Source organism: Sinocyclocheilus rhinocerous, unplaced genomic scaffold, assembly GCF_001515625.1.
Source record: "Sinocyclocheilus rhinocerous isolate Xijiao unplaced genomic scaffold, SAMN03320098_v1.1 scaffold851, whole genome shotgun sequence".
Classification (NCBI taxonomy): domain Eukaryota; kingdom Metazoa; phylum Chordata; class Actinopteri; order Cypriniformes; family Cyprinidae; genus Sinocyclocheilus; species Sinocyclocheilus rhinocerous.
This window is the reverse complement of record NW_015624573.1, coordinates 1,293,622-1,314,246: the sequence shown is the minus strand read 5'-3', so window position 1 is coordinate 1,314,246 and position 20,625 is coordinate 1,293,622. Positions and strand designations below refer to the sequence as shown.

Sequence of the window (20,625 nt, the reverse complement as noted above, 5' to 3'; positions counted from 1 at the left end):
CTTAGTAAGGTTTTTCTTAAAACAATAAAAAAATGTATGAAAAATAAAATTAAATACATTTGTTTATATAAGTAAATCTAGTTATCTAAATTAAAAGTTAATAAGCTTAAAAATATCTCGATTAAAATAATCCTGAAAACATGTTATATTATATTATGGAACTTTTTTATATCTCAAGTACACGTTTTAAGAATTTTTAGATATTTTTACTGACATACAACACAGAAATGCTGATTAAGAAAGTGTTTTTTCAGTGCTTTCTGACCCCACACATTTATAGCAGAGAGCGAGATCTTGACTCTCCACTGACACACTCGCACTTCCAAGTTAAACATACGCATTCATGCATGTTTGGCTACAGTGGGAGCAAGACTTGTTTACACAAACTGTCCTTTTACAGAACACAGGGCTCTTTCATATCCAGATCAGAACAAGAAATTCACAGTCTTGTCCAAGAGCACACGTGACGTAACTGTGACGCTCCACCCAGGCAATGTTTAAGGAGGAGAAGAAGTCACCTCATTATGATACCAGACTTCAGAATGACTGTGTGTCTGCGAAGTGCTCTTCTGGGTCTGTACATTTTTAGCCACACAAGCCTATCAACACATTCCGGAACTTTCCGTAATTCATAGCTGACCTCGAGTAAGGCATCTAGCAAATCATTGACTAATGTACTCTGGATTACATGACCTTCAAAGGAAAACTTTCTCACACATTTGTATGAGAGCACTGGTGTGAGGAACTTGCGATTATCGGTCACACTGACGCAAGTGTGATTTGACACATTTAGGGAAGTGCAGAAAGAGGAAGGAAGGTGAACGAAACAAATGAATTTCAAGCCTTACAATGCTCATAATCACATGGTTTACTTCATGAGAAGTGCACGTGTGTTTAAGAATAATGCTGCAATAAATAGACTGCTCAATCATCAGCAGTGACCAAATGAGATAAAGTGAGGCAAACTTCCGCTTATGTATAATTTAATAACTGACAGATAAAGAAGCTTAACATTTCACAAGGTGTATTTCAGCCCTAAACCTTACAGCACCTCAAATTTTCCTCTGGTTCAGTGTTCTTTGTCTCACTTTCACCTGGCAAATCACAACATCAGTGTGACTACTTAAGAACAACTACGCCCCCTTGTGGACAATATGAAATATGTGATCAGCTGTGTAAAGAAAGTTTTTTCACATTTACAAGCTGCTGACAATCTGGAACTCTCAACTGAGAGACCTGACTTAGAAATCCTAGTAGTAAGTCTGTCCAGTAAATGGTAGGGTGCCAGAATTGGGCTAGTAATTAGCTTGTTGTGTGCATGTGTTTGTTATTATTTGTGGTAGCAGATGGGTTGGCAGATTGAAGTGTCAGGTGTGTGTTAGCTGTAAGAGTGTGAACACAGGTTTCTACAGTAAACTGATTAACCCTGAACACATACACATGGAGTTTAACAGCACAAACAAACACATGCATTCACTAGGCAGACAGTTTTATATGCAAGGTTTAAAAAAAGAAACAGTCACACTGTGAGATATCAAGCCACAATTATAATCCATAATGGCACATTATTGAGATGGAAAGCCTCAATTATTTAAAAAAAAAATTCAATTATGAGATATAAAATTGCAATTATGAGAAATTAAAGGGATAGTTCACCCAAAAATGAAAATGTTGTCATCATTTAATAGAAATAGTCATTTAAGTAGTCAAATGTAGTTCCAAACCTGTATGAGTTTCTTTCTTATGTTGAACACAAAAGAAGATATTTTGATGAATGCTGGTAATCAAATAGTCCCCATTGACTTCCATAGTATTTCTCAGCCTACTATGGAAGTCAATGGAGACCAACAAGTGTTTGATTCATCACAATTCTTATTTTGAACTTACAAAATTACTTACCTGTGTAAGTTTCTTTCTTATGTTGAACACAAAATATCTTCTTTTGTGTTCAGCATAAAAAAGAAACTTACACGGGTTTGGAACGACATTTGACTATTTAAATGACTATTTCTATTAAATGATGACAACATTTTCATTTTTGGGTGAACTATTCCTATTCGCATTTGTTAGAAACAATGTCATAATCATTAAAAAAATAGTCCCATTTTCAAGATAGTCGCAACTGTGAAAAATAATATCGTAACTGTGAGATATTGTAACAAAGCTTGAGTTATGAGAAATAAAGATGCAATTGTAAAATAAGAAATCACAATTATGAGAAATTAAGTCACAATTGCGGGAAATTAAGTCTTAGTTACAATAAATATACTTACAATTGCAAAATATTAAGTCACAACTGCAAGAAAGTCAATTGTAAAAAAATAATGTTGCACTTGTGAGATACAAAGTCTCAAGACTTAACTGCAACAATTAAAAGTCATAATTGTAAGAGATAATGTTGAATTGTGAGTTATTGCGATTATGAAAAATAATATTGTAAATAATATTGTATGTATTCCTTATTTTCTATTTAATTGTGACCCTGGACCACAAAACCAGTCTTAAGGGTCAATTTTTTGAAATTGAGATTTATACATCATCTAAAAGCTGAATAAACAAGCCATTGATGTATGGTTTATTATGATAGGCCAATATTTGGCCGAGATTCAACGATTTGAAAATCTGGAATCTGAGGGTGCAAAAAAATCAAAATATTGAGAAAATCGCCTTTAAAGTTGTCCAACTGAAGTCCTTAGCAATGCATATTACTAAAAAAATTAAGTTTTGATATATTTACGGTAGGAAATTTACAAATTATCTTCATGGAACATGATCTTTACTTAATATCCTAGAGATTTTTGGCATAAAAGAAAAATCGATAATTTTGACCCATACAATGTAATGTTGGCTTCTGCTACAAATATACCCCAGCGACTTAAGACTGGTTTTGTGGTCCAAGGTCATAATTTACACTGAGGAGGAAATGAGCTTCTGTAGTGTTCTCAATAGCGCTATCATGTTTAATATATGTAACTGTGATAGTTATAAAATAAAATAAAATCCACCAAACACCTTTAGCTGCTGAACCCTTTCACATTCCTGGACTCACACTGTAATTGACATTGTTGTTAAGCTCTAAATCTAATTTGAGGTTTAGAATGGGACGGTTCACTTTAAATCACATTTGAAGGTGTACATCAGGGTTTAAAGAATATATGGAACATATGGTGAACAGGCATGGGCCTCTAAACCGTGACCCTTTGGAGCTGATCCTCAGGGATAAACTGTGATTGGCACATCTAAATGTGTGAATGTGTGGTGAGAAATCCTAACCTACTGTAGTATGTCAGTCCCTCACCTGAGAGGAGCTAACGAAATCAAGAGGCGAAAGGAAGCAGAGAAATACTTATCTGAAGCTATATGAAAGCAGATTCATGAGCTGTGCTGTACTGAAGAATAAAGCGCCTGGACCATGACCGCGATACTGCACACAGAGAGGCTGCAGCCGAGTGAACTTCAGGCTCTGTTTGGAGAGGAGAAGGATTATTTGTGCTCTCTCAATGATATTGTTCATCACACAGAGGTAGATATCTGACTGTACAATGTAAAAGACTAATTCACCTCGTAATTAAGCATTGTCAGGCGAATTGATACAGATACTCTGTAATGGAAGAACCACTTGATATACTTTTTAATATTGTACTGTAACATTTGAGGTAATTTTGGTTTAAATTTATCATTTGAACAGTAGTTTGCTTACAGTTTGCTTGCTTTTGGTCTCTCAGGAGTGTGAGCTGCAGTCAGAAGGTGATAATATAGAGGCGTGCGACTTGAGTTCTCTTTCTGTTCTTGAATATGGGCAGCCATGTGCAGCCCCTCATCTGCAGGGACCTGTGTTCTCCAAACAGCAATACAACACCAAACTAGAGGAGCTAAAGAGAGAACACCTGGGAAACATAGCTGAGCTGGAAAAAGTCTACCTGAGCCAAACCAAAGCTGGTCAGAGAGAAAGACAGCTTATTGCTTGCTGGAGACAAAATGGAGAAGATACAGAGAGGTCTGCAATAAAAAAAATAAAAAAAAGGAATGTGTCAAACAAAACATGGAAAATAAATTTAAATAATTGTCATTAATACATTTTGAAGATTTTTTTGTGGCTAAATTGAAATAAATGACTATAAAAATTATATTTTCCAACATCCAACTACTTAAAACTAGAAAACTGATGGTTTAAATTCAAAGTAACGTGCTCTCTTCACTAAATTGTATCTAAAACCTCAGATTACACACATGGTGTTTGATCCCTGACCTTTGACCTCTTGCATTAGTGAACAGGTGGAGCTCATCCAGATTGGGAGAAAGGCTTCAGTGGGCTGTCTGAAGAATGGTGTTTCTCACCTGAAGTTAAAGGTCAGTGAGTGAGCCTGGAGAGTTGAGCTGAACTTACTCAAGGATTTGTTCATCAAATATTTTAAAACTCTCAGAAAACAGACATAACTGAAGTTGTTTATAAAGTGCGCATCAAACTGAACAAGCTGTTTTTAGGTACTTGAGAAGCCCAGACTTTAAAAGTACTTTGTTTACTTAAGGTTGTTATGGTGCACATTCAGTATATATGCAGATTTGGATACATTATAAATATGTGCATTACAAAACCCCTAAAATTAGTCACCAGTCTATATTTATTCAGCAACATTCAGTGGCCTTTTCTAGTAACCTGCACTGTCTATAAGAACGGAGACAGTTTCCACTGAAAATACCATTATGAGTCAGCACATGGTTACTTTCAGATGCTTTGTGGTTATGTAGGAGGAGTTGAGAGATCCACACAGTTCTTGAGTGTTAATGTCACTAATCAATCAAATAAGCAAATTTGTAATATTAATCATGTGAACCACTTTTGTACAGCTCATCAGATGATCTTGCTTCCACTGAAGCACAAGATCCTCTTTGGATCATCCTCAAATCATGCTGGAGAATATGATCATCAGGTCAGGTGTTATACAAACTTGTGGAGGTCATGCAGCTCAAGTATTGCTGTCATTAAAGCAAAAGGGGGACAAAATAAATACTGACATTCTGAAATTCATGTTAATAATATTAATGTTAACTAAATTTCTGTCATTCAAAATGTTACGCAGATAATGTAATTTGGAAAAAAAAAACTGAAAGTAATGAAACTGAGGAAAAAAACTGAAAATCACTGTAAATCAGTGGTTTTCAACATTTTTGACTCCAAGATCCACCTTTGTCCAAGACAATAGTCAAAGTCCCTTCAATCTAAGCTGACATGCATTTCTGTTGTAATATAAATAAACTAATAAATATATTATGTCAATTTAATTTGGTACATTTTTATTTTAAAATTGTAATTATATTATCATAGCTAAATATTTTAAAGATTTATGTTTGGCCCTGGACATTTGCTGAGGTTCCTTAGTTGAGAACCACTGCTCTAAATTATAATTCTTAAAGGGATAGTTCACCCAAAAATGAAAATTCTGTCATGAATTACTTACCCTCATGTAGTTTCAAATCCGTAAGACCTTCGTTCATCTTCATAGCACAAACCTTAGTGATATTTTTGATGAAATCCGATAGCTTTCTGACCCTGCATAGACAGCAACGAAACTACCACATTCAAGGCCCAGAAAGGTAGTAAAGACATTGATAATATAGTTCATGTGACATCAGTGGTTCAATCATAATTTTATGAAGCTATGAGAATACTTTTTGTGTGTAAAGAAAACAAAAATGACTTTATTCAACAATTCTTCTCTCCTGTGTCAGTCTTTGATGCATGATCATGAGTGCATCAAAGTGCTGTCTATGCAGGGTCAGAGAGCTCTTGGATTTCATCAAAAATATCTTGATTTGTGTTCCAAAGATGAACGAAGGTCTCACGTGTTTGGAATGACATGAGGTTGAGTAATTAATGACAGAATGTTCATTTTTGGGTGAACTAACCCTTGAAACCCATGAAACTCTAAACCATTTTTTTTTTTTAGATATTTATGCATTGCACATTACTGAAAACAATGTCACATCACATATTATTTTGACCATTTATTGTTCTGATTTAATAATCAAAACTGCATTTAAGTCTGAATCGCAATTGTTACAATGAGTTGCAGAGAACAGTACAAAAATCTTAACATTTAATTCGATTTTCTTTCAAAACAGGCTCGGCAGAACTCCTTGGAGGAGCAAAGGAAGTTGTCTCACTCTCAGCAGAACTCATCTCACAGTGCAGCCAATCAGGGGATGGACAGCCTGAGACAGAATTCCAAAGTAACCATTCCCAAACCGTTTCGCATGATGCTTCGTGAAGAGGATCGCAAGCGGCGCAATGTGAAAACCCGCTCTGAGATGGAGCTAGAAAATGAGAGACTGAAGAAAGAACTGGACGAGCTAAAAGAATGTAGCAAAAAGTTTCGCGCTAAACCAGCCCCCGCCTCCACTTATTTGCTCTTCTATGACACCATCAATAAGCGCCCAAATAAGCTCCAGTGGCAAAAAAATCAAATCAATCAAACGGATCACCATGGAAACCAACACAAACAAGGCACCCAACGCCAATCCCCACCTCTTCCGCAACAGCCATTTAGCTTCATTGAAAGAGAGCGAAAGAAAAGAGAGAAAAAACTAGCGGATGAGCTAAACAACCTGACTCCCAAAGCAGAACGAAGGGCGTTCAAAGCGAGACCCATACCGAGGTCTCTATATAGGCCCAGCTCACCAACCCGCCAGATATACGAGGCAGTTAATCTGAATCACAGAGGCTCAGCACTGCCTCCTAGCATTCTGGATGACACACTGCAGGAGGAAGAGGAGGCCGAAAATGAGTATGATGATGAATTTTCAAGGCCACAGAGCACAGATATATCACGCTGCAGCAGCAACCTCAGGAAATGGAAGAACAAGGCTGCACTGCAGGTGGAGGAAGAGATGGAGAGAAAGAGGAACAGAGAAAGAGACAGAGACTGGTCCTACTTTCATCCCCTATGCAGGACCAGCCTCTGCCACAGCCAGGAACCCCTGAACACCTGCAAGAGTGACTACATCAGCGTTTAAAAACTGACACAGATTGAATAAACCACAGCCTACAATACAAATGTATCATCAGTACTATAACTTTATAACTACAGGGTGTGATAGAAACAGATATTGTTTTGGTTTTTCATTGTGTTACTTAGGAGAAAAAAAATAATGTAAACAATAAATAAACTCATAAACCGATTATTTAATAGTCTCTATTACATGTCTTGTCTTGACTGAACGCGTTTTCAGCTGGATTTTAAATGATTGCATCGAATAACTGAAATGACTTTGGGTGTCAAGTTCATTACTTTGTAAGCGGTGCTTTATCTTTATTGTTCCCTTAGTTAAGTTAAAGGGGTCCTATTATGCACACACTGTCCCAGCTAACCAATCACAGCACATTTCGTATTTCAGAAGGCGGGCCTTCATTTGATACAGGAACTATTCGAGCCCTTCATGCCAGACTGGGGAGAGAGGTGTTGTAATAATGTAAAATATGTGAAAAATAATGTGTTTTTCGAACAACCTAGTATGAGAGCCTGTTCTAGTACACCCCCAAAACAAAACCAAGACTTTGTAAAAGAGCATAATAAGACCCCTTTAAATATATTATCATGCCAGTTTTAAAGTGAGAACACTTAAAGGAATAGTTCACCCTAAAATGCATTTCTGTCATCATTTCCTCACTGTCATGTTGTTTCTAACCTGTGATAACTTCATTTCTTCTATAGAACATGGACATACAGCACCGTGCTGGTCATTCTAGTGCATGCAATTGCAATTGGAGCCTTTAATCTTCAAAAAAAAAGCATCATTAAAGTATCATAAAAAGTGGCCCAAATGACTCCTCATGACTCTTCTGAAGTCATACCATAGCTTAGTGCGAGAAACAGACTAAGACTTAAGTAATTTACTGATAATCTATCAGTAATTTTCAGTTAACTGTGGTGATAATTAAGTCAAAACAATTCATACATAAATTGAACACTTTGCCTCATGAACTCTAATGATCTCCTATGGACGCATGTCAATATTTTCAGCGAGTAACAACTTAAATGTTTGTCTGTAACTCATATAAAGCTATTGTATGACTTCAAAGGTTCTATGTACAACTTTTATGATAATTTTACAGTGCTTTCAAACCTTGAATGCTTCTTTACCCATTCATTAAAAAAATAAAAAGATCATTGGGGCAGCACCCTTTCAAAGGTTACTAATCTCTACACTTTATCTACTAATATGTACTTAAAAGTACTAATGTGTGCCTTTAAGGTATTCATATGTACCATTCGAGGGTAAATAAGGTACAAAGATGTACCTTTTAGCTTTTGTACCTTTAGGATGTGGCAGCTTTTTGCGATTTTAGGTGAACTATGTCTTAACTATGATTCATACACGATAACTTTTACTCTCCACATCCCTCATTCACTCACACACAAGTACAGTCTTTAGTCTATATCCTCAGGCCTCAGTCCACACTTCCTGAGTGTACGTCTGACGTATGGAATTGCATCCTGCAGAAACCACTCTCTCCTGTACAAAATCAGCATCACATCCAGTAACAGACTGTGCTCCCTCCTCCTGCAGAAACAACACAGAATCAACTACATAAGCTCTGACAGTCAAATATAACTCCTATAAACTCATATTCATAAGATACATGCACATATGTTTTTTGATCAACAGATGCTCACAACTGCTTGTAGAGGTTTTGAGGTTTATACAGAGGCTGTTCACAGCTGCTGTTGTTTGTGGTTTCAGACTTCTCTGTAAACTCCTCCTCAGGACGCTGAAACTCTTCACACTGACTAAAGCAGCATTCACTTCCTGCTGGCATGCCAAAAACAACATCTACAAAAACAACATCAACATACCTACAGCCTAAACACCGAATAATGAATAAGGCTGACGTAGCTGTTTTTTTAAATGATATAAAGGAGAATATATGGATCTCTTGCCTTGTGTGACACCTGCAGGATACTGCTGAGACACTTGGTGTGAGACGACAATCCTCTCGGTGTTTGTTGTGACTGCGTGTGTGTGTGAAGTGTTTGTGTCTGGACTGCTGGATTCTGTAAAGGGTGCAGAGTTGATCTCCCTCAAAAATGACTTGAGTTTCTGTCTCAAACCAGCATTTTCCAAGCACACCTGCAGAAGCAATATGCATACACATGCAAAACATTAATCTTTTGTTTATTTGAGTAATTATTGCTTTTTTAACAAAAAATAAATTGAATGAATAAAATTATTATATACACTACCATTCAAAAGTTCAGGGTCAGTAAACTTTTTTTTTTTTTAAATACTGAAAAAATTTAATACGGTTTCCAAAAAATAAAAAAATAAAACAGCACAACTGTTTTCAACATTGATAATAATAAGAAATGTTTGAGCACCAAATCAGCATATTAGACTGATTTCTGATGGATCATGTGACAATGAAAAGACTGGAGTAATGGCTGCTGAAAATTCAGCTTGGCCATCACAGGATTACATTTTAAAATACATTGTAATAATATTTCACAATATTACTATTTTACTGTATTGTTTGTCAAATAAATGCAGACTTGGGGCCTGTTTCATAAAACAAGTTTGCCAAATAAGGCAGGTTTGTTTCAGTTAGTCTGACTTTTTGTCAGTTGATTTGGTTCAAAATAAGTCAGACTAACTGAAATAAGCCTGGGTTATTTGGTAAATTGTTTTATGAAACAGGCCCCTGGTGAGCATAAGAGATTTCTTTCAAAAACATAAACAAATCCTACCAACTCCAAACTTTTGATTGCAAGTATATGTCTTTGCTTACCTTTTCATAGGAACTTTTTATGTCCTCTAAGTGTGACATCAGTTCAGCCTGTAAAACGAAATTAAACTGCAGTTCACATAATCTACCAATAAAGGGCAACACACATCTAATTTCATTCTCCAGTTAAGGTGTGGTGTTTTTTCAACATTGAAATACTTTATTCTATGCCTTAAAGGGGTCATATGATGCGATTTCAAGTTTTCCTTTCTCTTTGGAGTAAGGAGGGGGCTTTGTAGAAAACGAAGCGTTTGAGAGATGCGGGGCATAGAGGACCTACAATAATGTACAGTATTTGAAAAATAATGTGTTTTTTTAACATTAAAGCATGTCAACATATTCTGTTACACCAAATACACAAAATAATGATCTTTAAAAAAGCATCATATGACCCCTTTAATATCCAGAGACAACTAGAAGTAAGCAATGTGTCAGTTGATTTCCCCAAAAGTGTAAAAAATATTGAGGTTTGTTTGAGCCTCCCTGTCACACAATATAACAACATTGGCTCAACCTATGGTGTGAGTTTGGGGGTGGGACTAGCTGTTTGACTAACCAATGCCACACAGGGGGAGTATTCTGAAACAGTTTGAAGATAGTTACTATTTTAGCAAATTTTCTTGATGATGGTAGCAGCACAAAAATTACACACTTCTTTTAAGGTTTGGTAATGGTGTATTGTTTCCAAGTTATCTGTAGAAAGATCTGAAACATGACCTTATGAAAAAGTCTAAAATAATAGATAAAATAATAATAAAAATAATTGACTAATACTTTAAAATAATAAGCATGAAACCTTTTCAGTCTCGAGCTGGCTGAGGGTAAGAGACACACTCTCTCGAAATCTTTTGAGCTCTTCTCTGCTGGTCTGTAGTTCTGCCAACAAGCTCTCCTACCATACAAACAGCACAATAATAACATGTTCATATAATCAAACAGATGTTCTAAAAGTCAACATTGGCAGGCTGTGTGTGATTTGTACCCGCTGGTTGTTATGGGTTGACACAAGCTGGCTGTTTCTCTCTCTGGTGCTGTTGAGCTGTGTGAGCAGTTTCTGGACATCCTGGGTCAGTCTCTCTCTCTCAGAGTGCAGCGTTTGTGTCAGCATTTTCTCTCTCTCACGACATGTGCTCAGCTCTGATCTCAGCTCCTCTGCTTCTGTTTGCAAACACACCTGAAGGACAGGCATCTTTATTTTTTCAACACTGTGCATGGCACAAAACTCTTACACATACAATTTGCATTTTAAGCTGAGGGCTGGGGTTGGAAATGGCACACAGACAATCGTATATGGTCAAATGCACTTTTTTGATCAAAATATTAATGTAAATTAATACATTAATGAATGTTTACCTTTATATTTGGTTCCACTTTTAGATAACTGAATAACTTAAAAAACTATTTGCTTAATTTATATGTTATTTGTTCTATTACTGTTTGTTTTTTATTTTATTATATAGACTGTTGCTACGTTTATTTAATAAGGATGCAATAAATTGATTAACAGTGACATTTATAATGTAACAGAAGTTTTCCATTTCAAATAAATGCTGTTCTGTTGAACTGTTGATCAAATCAAAGGATCGAATCCTGAGGGAAAATAAATAGTTTCCACAAAAATATTAAGCAGCACAACTGTTAGAACATCAATAATAATACATGTTTCTTAAGCATCAAATCAGCATATCAGAATGATTTCTGAAGGATCATGCGACAATAAAGACTCGAGTAATGGCTGCTGAAAATTCATCTTCGTCATCAAAGGAATAAAAACGGTTCTTTTAAATTTAACAATATTACTGTTTTTACTGTATTTTTGATCAAATAAATGCAACCTTAGTGAGCATAAGAGACTTTTAAAAACATTAAAAATTGTATGACCAATTCATAGAAAGAGTTTATCTTACACCTTTACGTTTAAAAAAGAGTTACAGAAACTCCTCTGATCGTTGTTTTAATTGCAAAAAACGCAAAGGAACATTCCTTCACTGCTTTTGGTATTGTGACAAAATCATTTCTTTTTGGACTAAAGTACATAATTTTTTACAAAGGCTCTTTAAGTTGAAATCTTGTTTTTCTCTGGAATTGTATTTGTTATATAGTGGAGTGGAGACTATGTTTGACTTCCATACCAAACATTTGTTTCTAATTTTGGTTTATCTGTCAAAGAAATGTATATTGTTACTGTGGTCATCTCCTCGGGTACCCTCTTTTAAAATGTGGTTGTCTCAAATATCTACGGTACTTCCACTTGAGAAACTCACCTATGATATACATCAAAAGTCTAATGATTTTTGGCAGATATGGACACCTCTCTGGTGCTACATTAACAACCTCTCTTGATCTTCTATTCTATGGTGCATAGTGAGCCTCTAGCCTGACTGTATTAACTTTTCTACCTGATTGTATACTTCTCATTGTTTTCCACTGTATAGCTGAGACTGTATCTGTATGTTTATGTGCATTAGAATAACCGACAAATAAAAAAAAAAAATCGTATGACCCCAGTGCATAAAATATATAAATATAATAACTCCAAAGTTGTTCCTCTATCTATAGGAACAAAGTGACTGTAGATACTGTGATATAATCCAGCGCATTACTGGTACCTCTGCAGTCTTTAATATTCCCATATCTGCAGATGTGTCGCTTGCAGATTCTTGATTTCCTCTTGTCTTTTCCCAGCTCAATCCCTCTTGTCTCTCCTGTGTTGCTCTTTTTCTCAACTCATTCTCCAGTTCTGCTACTTTTTGACTGAGAGAATCTTTGTCTCTCCTAGCCTGAACGATAATCTTGTCATAGTCCTCTCGGATCTTTCGTTGCCGGGAACAGTTAGGACACTCCACAGCTGCTGAGGGAGCTGAAAAAGCTTCAAGAGAGGATGTAGAGAGCCGCTCTACAGAACGGCGCTGTGAAGATGAAAACTCTGATCCCTTTCCAGTTCTTTCTCTCCCTCCAGCATCATGGAGAACTGCCCCAGACAGGTAATGGGGCAGGGAGCGGGTCCTACCTGCAAAGCAGTTAAAAGTTCTTCTTTAGTGTTTAAAGTGATTACTGATTTTATTTGAAAATGCAGCTTGTTACCATCAGCTCTGTTTTTCTCATCTCCAGATCGAGATCCGTGGCTGTAATGCCCAGGTGGTTCGGTTTGGCCTGGTTTCTCCAGCTGGGGGAGAAAAGTCCCATCTCCACAGTGACCTGAGCTGAGTTTATGTTCAGAGGGACTGACTGAACTCAAAAGATTGGGAAGCAAGCATGTCTGCGACTGAAAATACAGCAAATGAAACACCAAATATGAAGATACCAGATCATACTTTCTCATAAGAAAAATGCTGTAAATGATAAAAAGTTAATTTCTTAAAATGTCAAAAGCAAGACATTTTCAAAACAAAGCCTTAAAGGTCTAGTGTACCAGCTTTCTATCAAACCTATTACATTGCATGCAGGTCTATCATCTGACATTTAACTAAAAATGTCTATAGTTAGAACAGAAGCTTGTCAAATTTTTAAAAAGACATTGTTTACAAATTTCTCATTTTTAGCTTTAAACATATCTGATAACTGCAATTAGTGAGAAGCTATACAGGGCACCAGTCACTGGCTTTTAAAATTAAACATTTAATATGTTAAACAATAACCAATAATACTGAAAATAGTAATAGTAATAGGTACATAATAACATAATAATTTTTACAACTTTATATACTTAATTATAATCATATTAACAATCATTCAGTAAATTGACTGCCAAACTTATATAAAGTATACATCACAGTTGTGACTTGTTCAAATGGCTAACTTGAGTGAGTTTGAGACGGCTTTGTGAATCTTTTTACTGACTTGTTATAAGGAAGTAGCTCATAAGAGAAGCCAAATCGAATATCATAACTTGTGTTGTTTATGCATATGCATAGCTTTCCCAGCTAAATTTTAAATAAAATATTCTCACACATTTGATCTTTTCTCATATTTGCAACTGTTTTAGCTGCAATATGGGGCTCTGCTATATAACTTTAAAGGGTTTAACATGCTTTATATGCTGTTTATAAAGGAATTTTTCAGCTATCTGACCCCAGGCTTGTTTTATGGTATTCGTGTCTCAGTTAAAATGTACACAAAAACTGAATGTCCCAATAAAACATTGTATATTGTATATTCAGATTAACACTGTCCTCCTCTGGCTCAGAGTGTTCTGATGATGTTCTCTCTCACTATACTGTAACTTTAGAAACAGGCCACTAGAGGCAAAACTATTCAAATGAAGAGTCAAACTGATGAGCACAATAAAAGTTGCCCCTTTCATCTTTACGACTCACTCGGCTGCAAAAGGGCACTTGACATACAAACACATTCAGGGTTTAAAGTGAAGCTATAAATTATGTCTATGTGAATATGTGCTGTGTATGTGTGTGAGTTTGAGTCTCACCTTTCTGTCAGATCCGACCGGTGGTAAAATCTGCTGTCTGTTCAGATGATTCATGTCCTTCTTCCCATTCAAATATGCACATGAATAGAATATTTTTGTGAGATTACATAATTTATTTATGAGCTGATTTTATTAAACAGTTAGATAAGAGCGGAGTGTGTAAGACTTCACCAGTATTGTGCATCTGGGTATGATCTGTAAGTGTAATCATTGGAAAAAAGGAATAGTTCACCCAAAAATGAAAATTTGTTGAAAATGTCCTCACCCTCAGGTCATCCAAGATGTAGATGAGTTTGTTTCTTCATCGGAACAGATTTGGGGAAATTTTGCATTATGTCACTTGTTCACTAATGGATCCACTGCAGAGAATGAGAGTCCAAACAGCTCATAAAAACATCATAATAATCCATAAGTAATCCACATGACTCCAGTCCATCAATAAAGATTATCAGTTGTTTGAACTCTCATGCTGAACGGCACCCATTCAAAGCAGAGGATCCATTAGTGAGCAAGTGACGCAAAACTAAATTTCTCCAAATCTGCACAGATGAAGAAACAAACTCATCTACATCTTGAATGGCCTGAGTGCGAGTAAACTTTCAGCAAATTTAAAGTGAAAAAAGGATTAAAACTGTTAGCAAACATTAGTACAAAGACAATTATTATAGGACAATAATTTATTGTGGTGTTTTTCTATTAAGGTGAGTTACATGTAAGAATGAGATGCATCTGGGAAGACTGTATGCACATTTGTTGAAGTGTGATGTATATTCAGAAAGTATGCTCATGGGAAGAGTGTGTATACCTGTTCAGGTGTGTAATGTAATTGAGATGTGTATATGGGTCGTGAAGGAACAGCCATAGCTCTGGAGGCAAACTGTAGAGAGCTGAGAGTTTCAGATATTAAAGATGATTGAGATGACACCGTGACCACTAAACACGTCCGGCAGTTCCCTCCCAAACTAAACCAGATAACAAAAACAGTCAACAAACGTACACAAATGTTGAAGAAAGTGGAGAAATAATGATGGCGATGTTGATGATGCTCACCAGTCCCTAAGTGCTCGGGTTAGTTTGGATTCTCTGTATGGGACATGCTGGGACCCCGCAGAGCTGAGGGCAAAAATCACCTAAAAAGAAAGAAAGGATTGAGATTTTCTGTACTTTGCATTTTAATACTTTTTATAGTATTATATACATAATACCAGGACAGGTATCAAAACATTTTTTAATGTAATTTATGTCCAAAATTACTATCATATTATGGAATTTTTTCTTCAAACACAGTAAGAAAACTCAGAACAGGGAAGAAGGGGCCTCCACGTTATCTAAATGTAAATAATCAAAAGAAGAGGCCAATATTCTGAAAAAAATCTTAATGTGACATGACATCTTCCCTTCCCTAAATGGAAAGCTATGTAATCCTACAGATCATTTCCTGTGTCTAATTTCCTGCATATGCAGCCAACACATTGATATGATTAAGATAGGGCTCGTAGACTGATAAATAATCACTGGAGTACGTCTTGAGATACTCAAAACAAACTCTGCTCTTCAAAAATGCCGTTAGTCTGACCGGGACAACAGTGATAATAGATAAAGCATGCTTTTTTTTTGCTGACATGTTTGAGGTATTACTAACATTTCCGAATATGGTGAGGGAGCGTTTCAGCATCTTGGTCTCTTGTGGGTTTTCATTTGTGGCATTGAAAGTTCTCTTAATGTCAGGAACCACAGAACTACGACACTGGGGGTAGAGAAAGAAAGTGAACATTAAAACTGAAACTCTATTATTTGTAACCCAAACCTTTGTATTAAAGCAGGGGTGTCAAACTCAGTTCCTGGAGGGCCGCAGCCCTGCATAGTTTAGTTCCAACCCTGCTCCAACACACATACCATGTAGTTTTCAAATAAGCCTTAATGACTTGATTAGCTGGATCAGGTGTGTTTAATTAGAGTTGCATCTAAACTGTGCAGGGCTGTGGCCTTAGTTTGACACCCCTGTATTAAAGTATATAACAACACTGGAATGTCTTGACCATTTGTTGCAGGTAATCAACAGCACTGATATTCAGAAAAACAACACAATTATGACACATGATTTCTTTTTAGTTAATATTGAACAAACTTACATTTTAGATAGATACAGTTACTTTGTCCGTTTATTTGTGCTTTGTTTGTTGTGCCTCTATGAGCAACACGAGGTAGATAGTGTTTTATTACACTACAACTGAATCAACCATTTTGAATGAATAATTTGAATGAATGAAATTCAAAGACTTAATCGTAAAGGCAAATCACCTGTTTCATTCCTGGATGAATCAGCGTGTTTGAAGGAGTCAATTGAGTCAATAATTCAAAGACTTTATCATTAAGGCAGCTGTTTGAATCAGCGTGTGGCATTCGTGTTTGAACGAATTAGGTGAATCATTCATAAAGACGATGGATCATTCATAATGATTCATTCATAAAGACGATCACTTGTCGCCACAGACTGGCGCATTGATGTTTTTTCTTTAGGTAAACATTAAAAACAAATTCAAAAACTTGGAAACTTGTCCCATGGTTAATATAGTGGTCAGTATTTTAGAATAATCATAATATTTTACTATTATAATAGGTCAGTCAATGGTGGTCAATCAATTTCTTACTAAAATATCATGATCTGACACAGAAACATTTCAGAGTAACATAAACTTACTTTTCCTGAGCTTGCCAGATCCACCTAACAAAAAGCAAAAATCATGCGAGTTTCATAAACCTTTATTAATTCACAAATATGGTGCTCACTACAAGTATGCCAAGAATGTGTACTTCACACAGAGAATACCTAATACTTTAGTTATGCCAAAAGGAGTCTCCGATGCTATCATCTTACCAGAGTGAGTTTGCTGGCTGTCAAAACTCCCTCTGCAACCATTAAGCACAAACACACACAAAGGGAGGTAGTTAATCAGATTTGTATTAATAGAACATAATTACGCCGTGACACTGTGAGTTTGCAACACACCACTGCAGGGGGTACAGGGAGACCCTGTGGGAGGCTCTGGTATGTTCATATCTCCCTACAATAACAATCAGACCGCAGGCAGAGGTTCCTAGAGCTGACTAATGCGTAGGGGGTTGACTGAGGGGAGCTATTGACCGACAAATGGACTGAGTTACCCGTTAAAAACAAGTAAAAATGTTACAGAATGTAAGTGTAACTCTCCTAAAAATCTTTAGTATGAAGAATTTATTTTATTAATCTAATAAGATAATAAAAACATGGTAATATACACAATTCAGGAAAACTTTAGAAAGACATATATGTTTAGGAAACATAAAAACACCTACCAGGGGACTGGAGCATTGTGTTAATGACCACAATGTTGAATACCATGTGGGATCGGCTTGGAATATCTCCCTTTGAAATCCCTGAAGAATGTTAGAAAGGTATGACAAATTAATCTGACTGAATAAAGCAAGTTGAGATCACTCTGATCATCATACTTCAAGTGAAATAGTGTTTGCTCATCAGATCAGATTGAGTTACTGGCTCTTACCTGTGTGTCTGAGGGCAGAGCCACGGCGATGCACCTGTAGCAGATCCTGGGCGGAGTTCACTTCCACCTCCGTCAACCCATCGAGACGCACCACCTCCTCACAGTCACGCACCCAGATCACCTCACTCCCTTTTGGATCCTGAACAGATCAGGAAGAGAGACAAAAGAGCATCTGAACACTTTCCTTAATGTTAGACTTCACATGTTTCATATATTCCAAGCTTTTTTTAAACAATGAGACAGTTTACTGGTACCGTAAAAGTTCAAAAGTTTGGGGTCAGTCCGCTTTTTTTTTATATTCAGCAAGTATGCATTAAATTAATCAAAAGTGACAGTAAAGACTTTCACTTTGTTACAAAATCAGCAATTATTTTACATTTATTTATTTAAAATAAATGCATTTTTTTTGTCAAAGAATCTCGATTTAAAAAAAAAAAAAACAATAAACGGTTTCCACAAAAGTATTATGCAGCACTGCATATTAAGCAGAAGTTTACAACTGCGTATTAGAATGATTTCTGAAGGATCATGTGACATTGATGTCTGGAGTAATGGCTGTTGGTTTGCGGTCACAGGAATAAATTACATTTTAAAATATATTAAAATTGAAAACACTTATTTTAAACTAATATTATTTCACAATATTTCTGTTTTTATTTTTTATTAAGACTTCATTCAAAAACATTAAAATGTTGTAATAAGAGTCAAGCTTTATGGCAATGAGGCTTAATATTTCATCCCTGAAACTCAAACAGTACTGCATGGCGCCAGAAATACAAAGGCCACGTGAACAATATATACAATGTAATTTTCTCTGAAAAAAGCATCTGCCAAATGCATTAATGTAAGATAATTGTGATTGATTGATTTAATTGATACAGTGATTTACTTACTCTACAAATACTTACCAACAGGTCATAAATCTTTTCATTGAAAATGTGGTAGAACGAGACTCTGATTTTGCAGTAAGATGCCTTTGGGGCTGGATTTTTCAAATTAAGGATTGTTCTAAGATGCTTATGTACAGGTCCTATTATGTGTAGTCTGGTGAGCATGACACTATGAATGAGGAGTGGAATGTTACTGCAATATACAGTATGTGTTATACAGTAAGTCACTCTTATCTACAATAGAACATGAAATCTTAAGATATGACTTTCTAAAACCAACAGCCTGAAGGTTTGATACAGGCGAAGATGTCCTCAGCAGCGCGGCTGATGATGCCTCTGTGTTTGGCTGACACGCTGCATCCCTGCATGGTATGAGTTTTACCGCTGCCCGGAGAGCCATAGACAATTACACAGCCATTATAACCCTGCATTAGATACTCGACCAGAGACTGGCACAGAAAGACAGAGATAGATTAGTATCTCAATTTACAAATAAAATAGATTAAGGACTAGTATTAAACATGACAATTGTTGCTAAGAACATTCTTTGAACCTTTGTTGTAGACTCATAAACATCTCTCTGTGATGCCTCCTCATTTAAGACTGCATCAAGGTCTATAATATGAGGCTTGTGACTCTGGAGAAGGACAAAAAATATTTTGAAAACACCTTCAACTTGACTTTATTGCATACTTTGGTTTCACTTGAATCATTTAATTCTGTGTTTTTGCAAAAGAGCATGATGAATCTAATTAAATGACATCTTTGATCTCATTCGAAACAACACTCACCCTTCCAGTGTCAACAACTACTCTGTTGAGATGTGTCACTTTGATGGAGGCTCTGGGTTCATCTAAAGAGACAGAATGTTCTGGTCTGTTCGCTGAGGAATTGAAAAATTTGGGTTAAATAGCTTCAGGATGATAAGAACACTGGAACAAAGTAATACAGTGAAATAAAGTAATCATGCAAACTTCAGTAAAAGTTGTGCAGACCCTTATATACATTATTTTTATATATGTGTGAGAGTATGTGTGTAAGACCTGTTTGTGAGTGTGTGTTCTCACGGGCACACAGACGGACGACCACTCTGAAACTCCTCTCTGTATTTAGGCGTTTTGCTGCAGACATCCTCTTCAAAATGTGGCTTCTTGCCCAGTGGATAAATGTTGCAGACAAAGACAGAGATATAGATGCATGATTCTAATCACAAACAAGAATTTAAAAATTTAATTAAAGCATAATGTAGCTTGCTTTTTAGCCAAATATGATTAAATTAATAACTAATACCTGTTTTTCAGTAAGGCAGAGACAGATCATCAGAAAAGTGGAACAGCTGTTTTATAGAAAATATAATACAGTAAGAACTCCAAAAACGTTTATCACATTGTAAAATAGCCTACTGTATGTGTAAATATGTAAAAAGTATAAAATATAATTCTAATATTAATGTTGCTCAAATTTACATGTAGTTTTACAGGAATACATGTTAAAATTCGTTTTTTTTGTGAGCATATATTATTATTGCTGTTAAAGGCAGTAAAGCTTTGGTTGTCAGAAATTACCATAAAATACTGAGACAACGATTTTGGTAAATAAGGACTAATCCATATATAATCCAAAAGGCCTATTTATTCATATCTATGTATTGGCTTTAATAATAGCCAATACATAGACGATGCAATGTGTCATAGCCTAGATACAAATACAAAACACCATCACGGTGACACCTATAAGTTTTAAATAATACAATACATATTAAACGTTAACTCAACCGCATAACGTGTACGATAAACACCACAATGTACACGTAAAAACCAGATGAAACTATAAAAAACATACAATAAAAGAGAGTTGGCCTACGCAAACTGTAGGCTACCTGTTTATAACATTATGTACTGAAATTAATAACAAAACTATTTGATATTAATTAAAATGACATAAATATAAATGTAGTTCCCTTATCAAGTTGATGCTATAGTT

General features: G+C 35.8%; 2 protein-coding genes across 2 annotated transcripts; one reads left to right on the top strand and one right to left on the bottom strand.

Annotated features, from left to right (window-relative positions):
• Positions 1 to 3,408: 3,408 nt before the first annotated feature.
• LOC107744913 (protein FAM161A) lies at positions 3,409 to 7,173 on the top strand. Its single transcript, XM_016558745.1, has 4 exons — positions 3,409 to 3,523; positions 3,726 to 3,997; positions 4,269 to 4,350; positions 6,124 to 7,173. Exons 1-4 carry the CDS (start codon positions 3,413 to 3,415, stop codon positions 7,012 to 7,014), a joined length of 1,356 nt encoding a protein of 451 aa, XP_016414231.1. The 5' UTR covers positions 3,409 to 3,412; the 3' UTR covers positions 7,015 to 7,173.
• Positions 7,174 to 8,343: 1,170 nt separating this feature from the next.
• Positions 8,344 to 20,361, bottom strand: LOC107744805 (kinesin heavy chain). Its single transcript, XM_016558634.1, has 21 exons — positions 20,352 to 20,361; positions 19,434 to 19,525; positions 19,196 to 19,279; positions 18,941 to 19,091; positions 18,661 to 18,734; positions 17,753 to 17,891; positions 17,544 to 17,624; positions 17,086 to 17,117; positions 16,909 to 16,932; positions 15,850 to 15,954; positions 15,258 to 15,337; positions 15,013 to 15,169; positions 14,208 to 14,267; positions 12,866 to 13,046; positions 12,391 to 12,791; positions 10,764 to 10,955; positions 10,578 to 10,673; positions 9,785 to 9,832; positions 8,940 to 9,129; positions 8,676 to 8,808; positions 8,344 to 8,562 (listed from the first exon to the last, which is right to left on the bottom strand). Exons 1-21 carry the CDS (start codon positions 20,359 to 20,361, stop codon positions 8,430 to 8,432), a joined length of 2,463 nt encoding a protein of 820 aa, XP_016414120.1. The 3' UTR covers positions 8,344 to 8,429.
• Positions 20,362 to 20,625: the final 264 nt, after the last annotated feature.

Bases quoted from the DNA above. Each gene is read 5' to 3' on its own strand.
- LOC107744805 (XM_016558634.1), bottom strand. The intron at 16,933-17,085 runs GTAAGATGATAG...GCTTTTTGTTAG, and splicing joins CAGCCAGCAAACTCACTCTG to GTGGATCTGGCAAGCTCAGG. The intron at 10,956-12,390 runs GTACCAGTAATG...CCTGTCCTTCAG, and splicing joins GAATATTAAAGACTGCAGAG to GTGTGTTTGCAAACAGAAGC.
- LOC107744913 (XM_016558745.1), top strand. From the start codon at position 3,413: ATGACCGCGATACTGCACACAGAGAGGCTGCAGCCGAGTGAACTTCAG. The intron at 3,998-4,268 runs GTCTGCAATAAA...CTCTTGCATTAG, and splicing joins AATGGAGAAGATACAGAGAG to TGAACAGGTGGAGCTCATCC. The intron at 4,351-6,123 runs GTCAGTGAGTGA...CTTTCAAAACAG, and splicing joins TTTCTCACCTGAAGTTAAAG to GCTCGGCAGAACTCCTTGGA.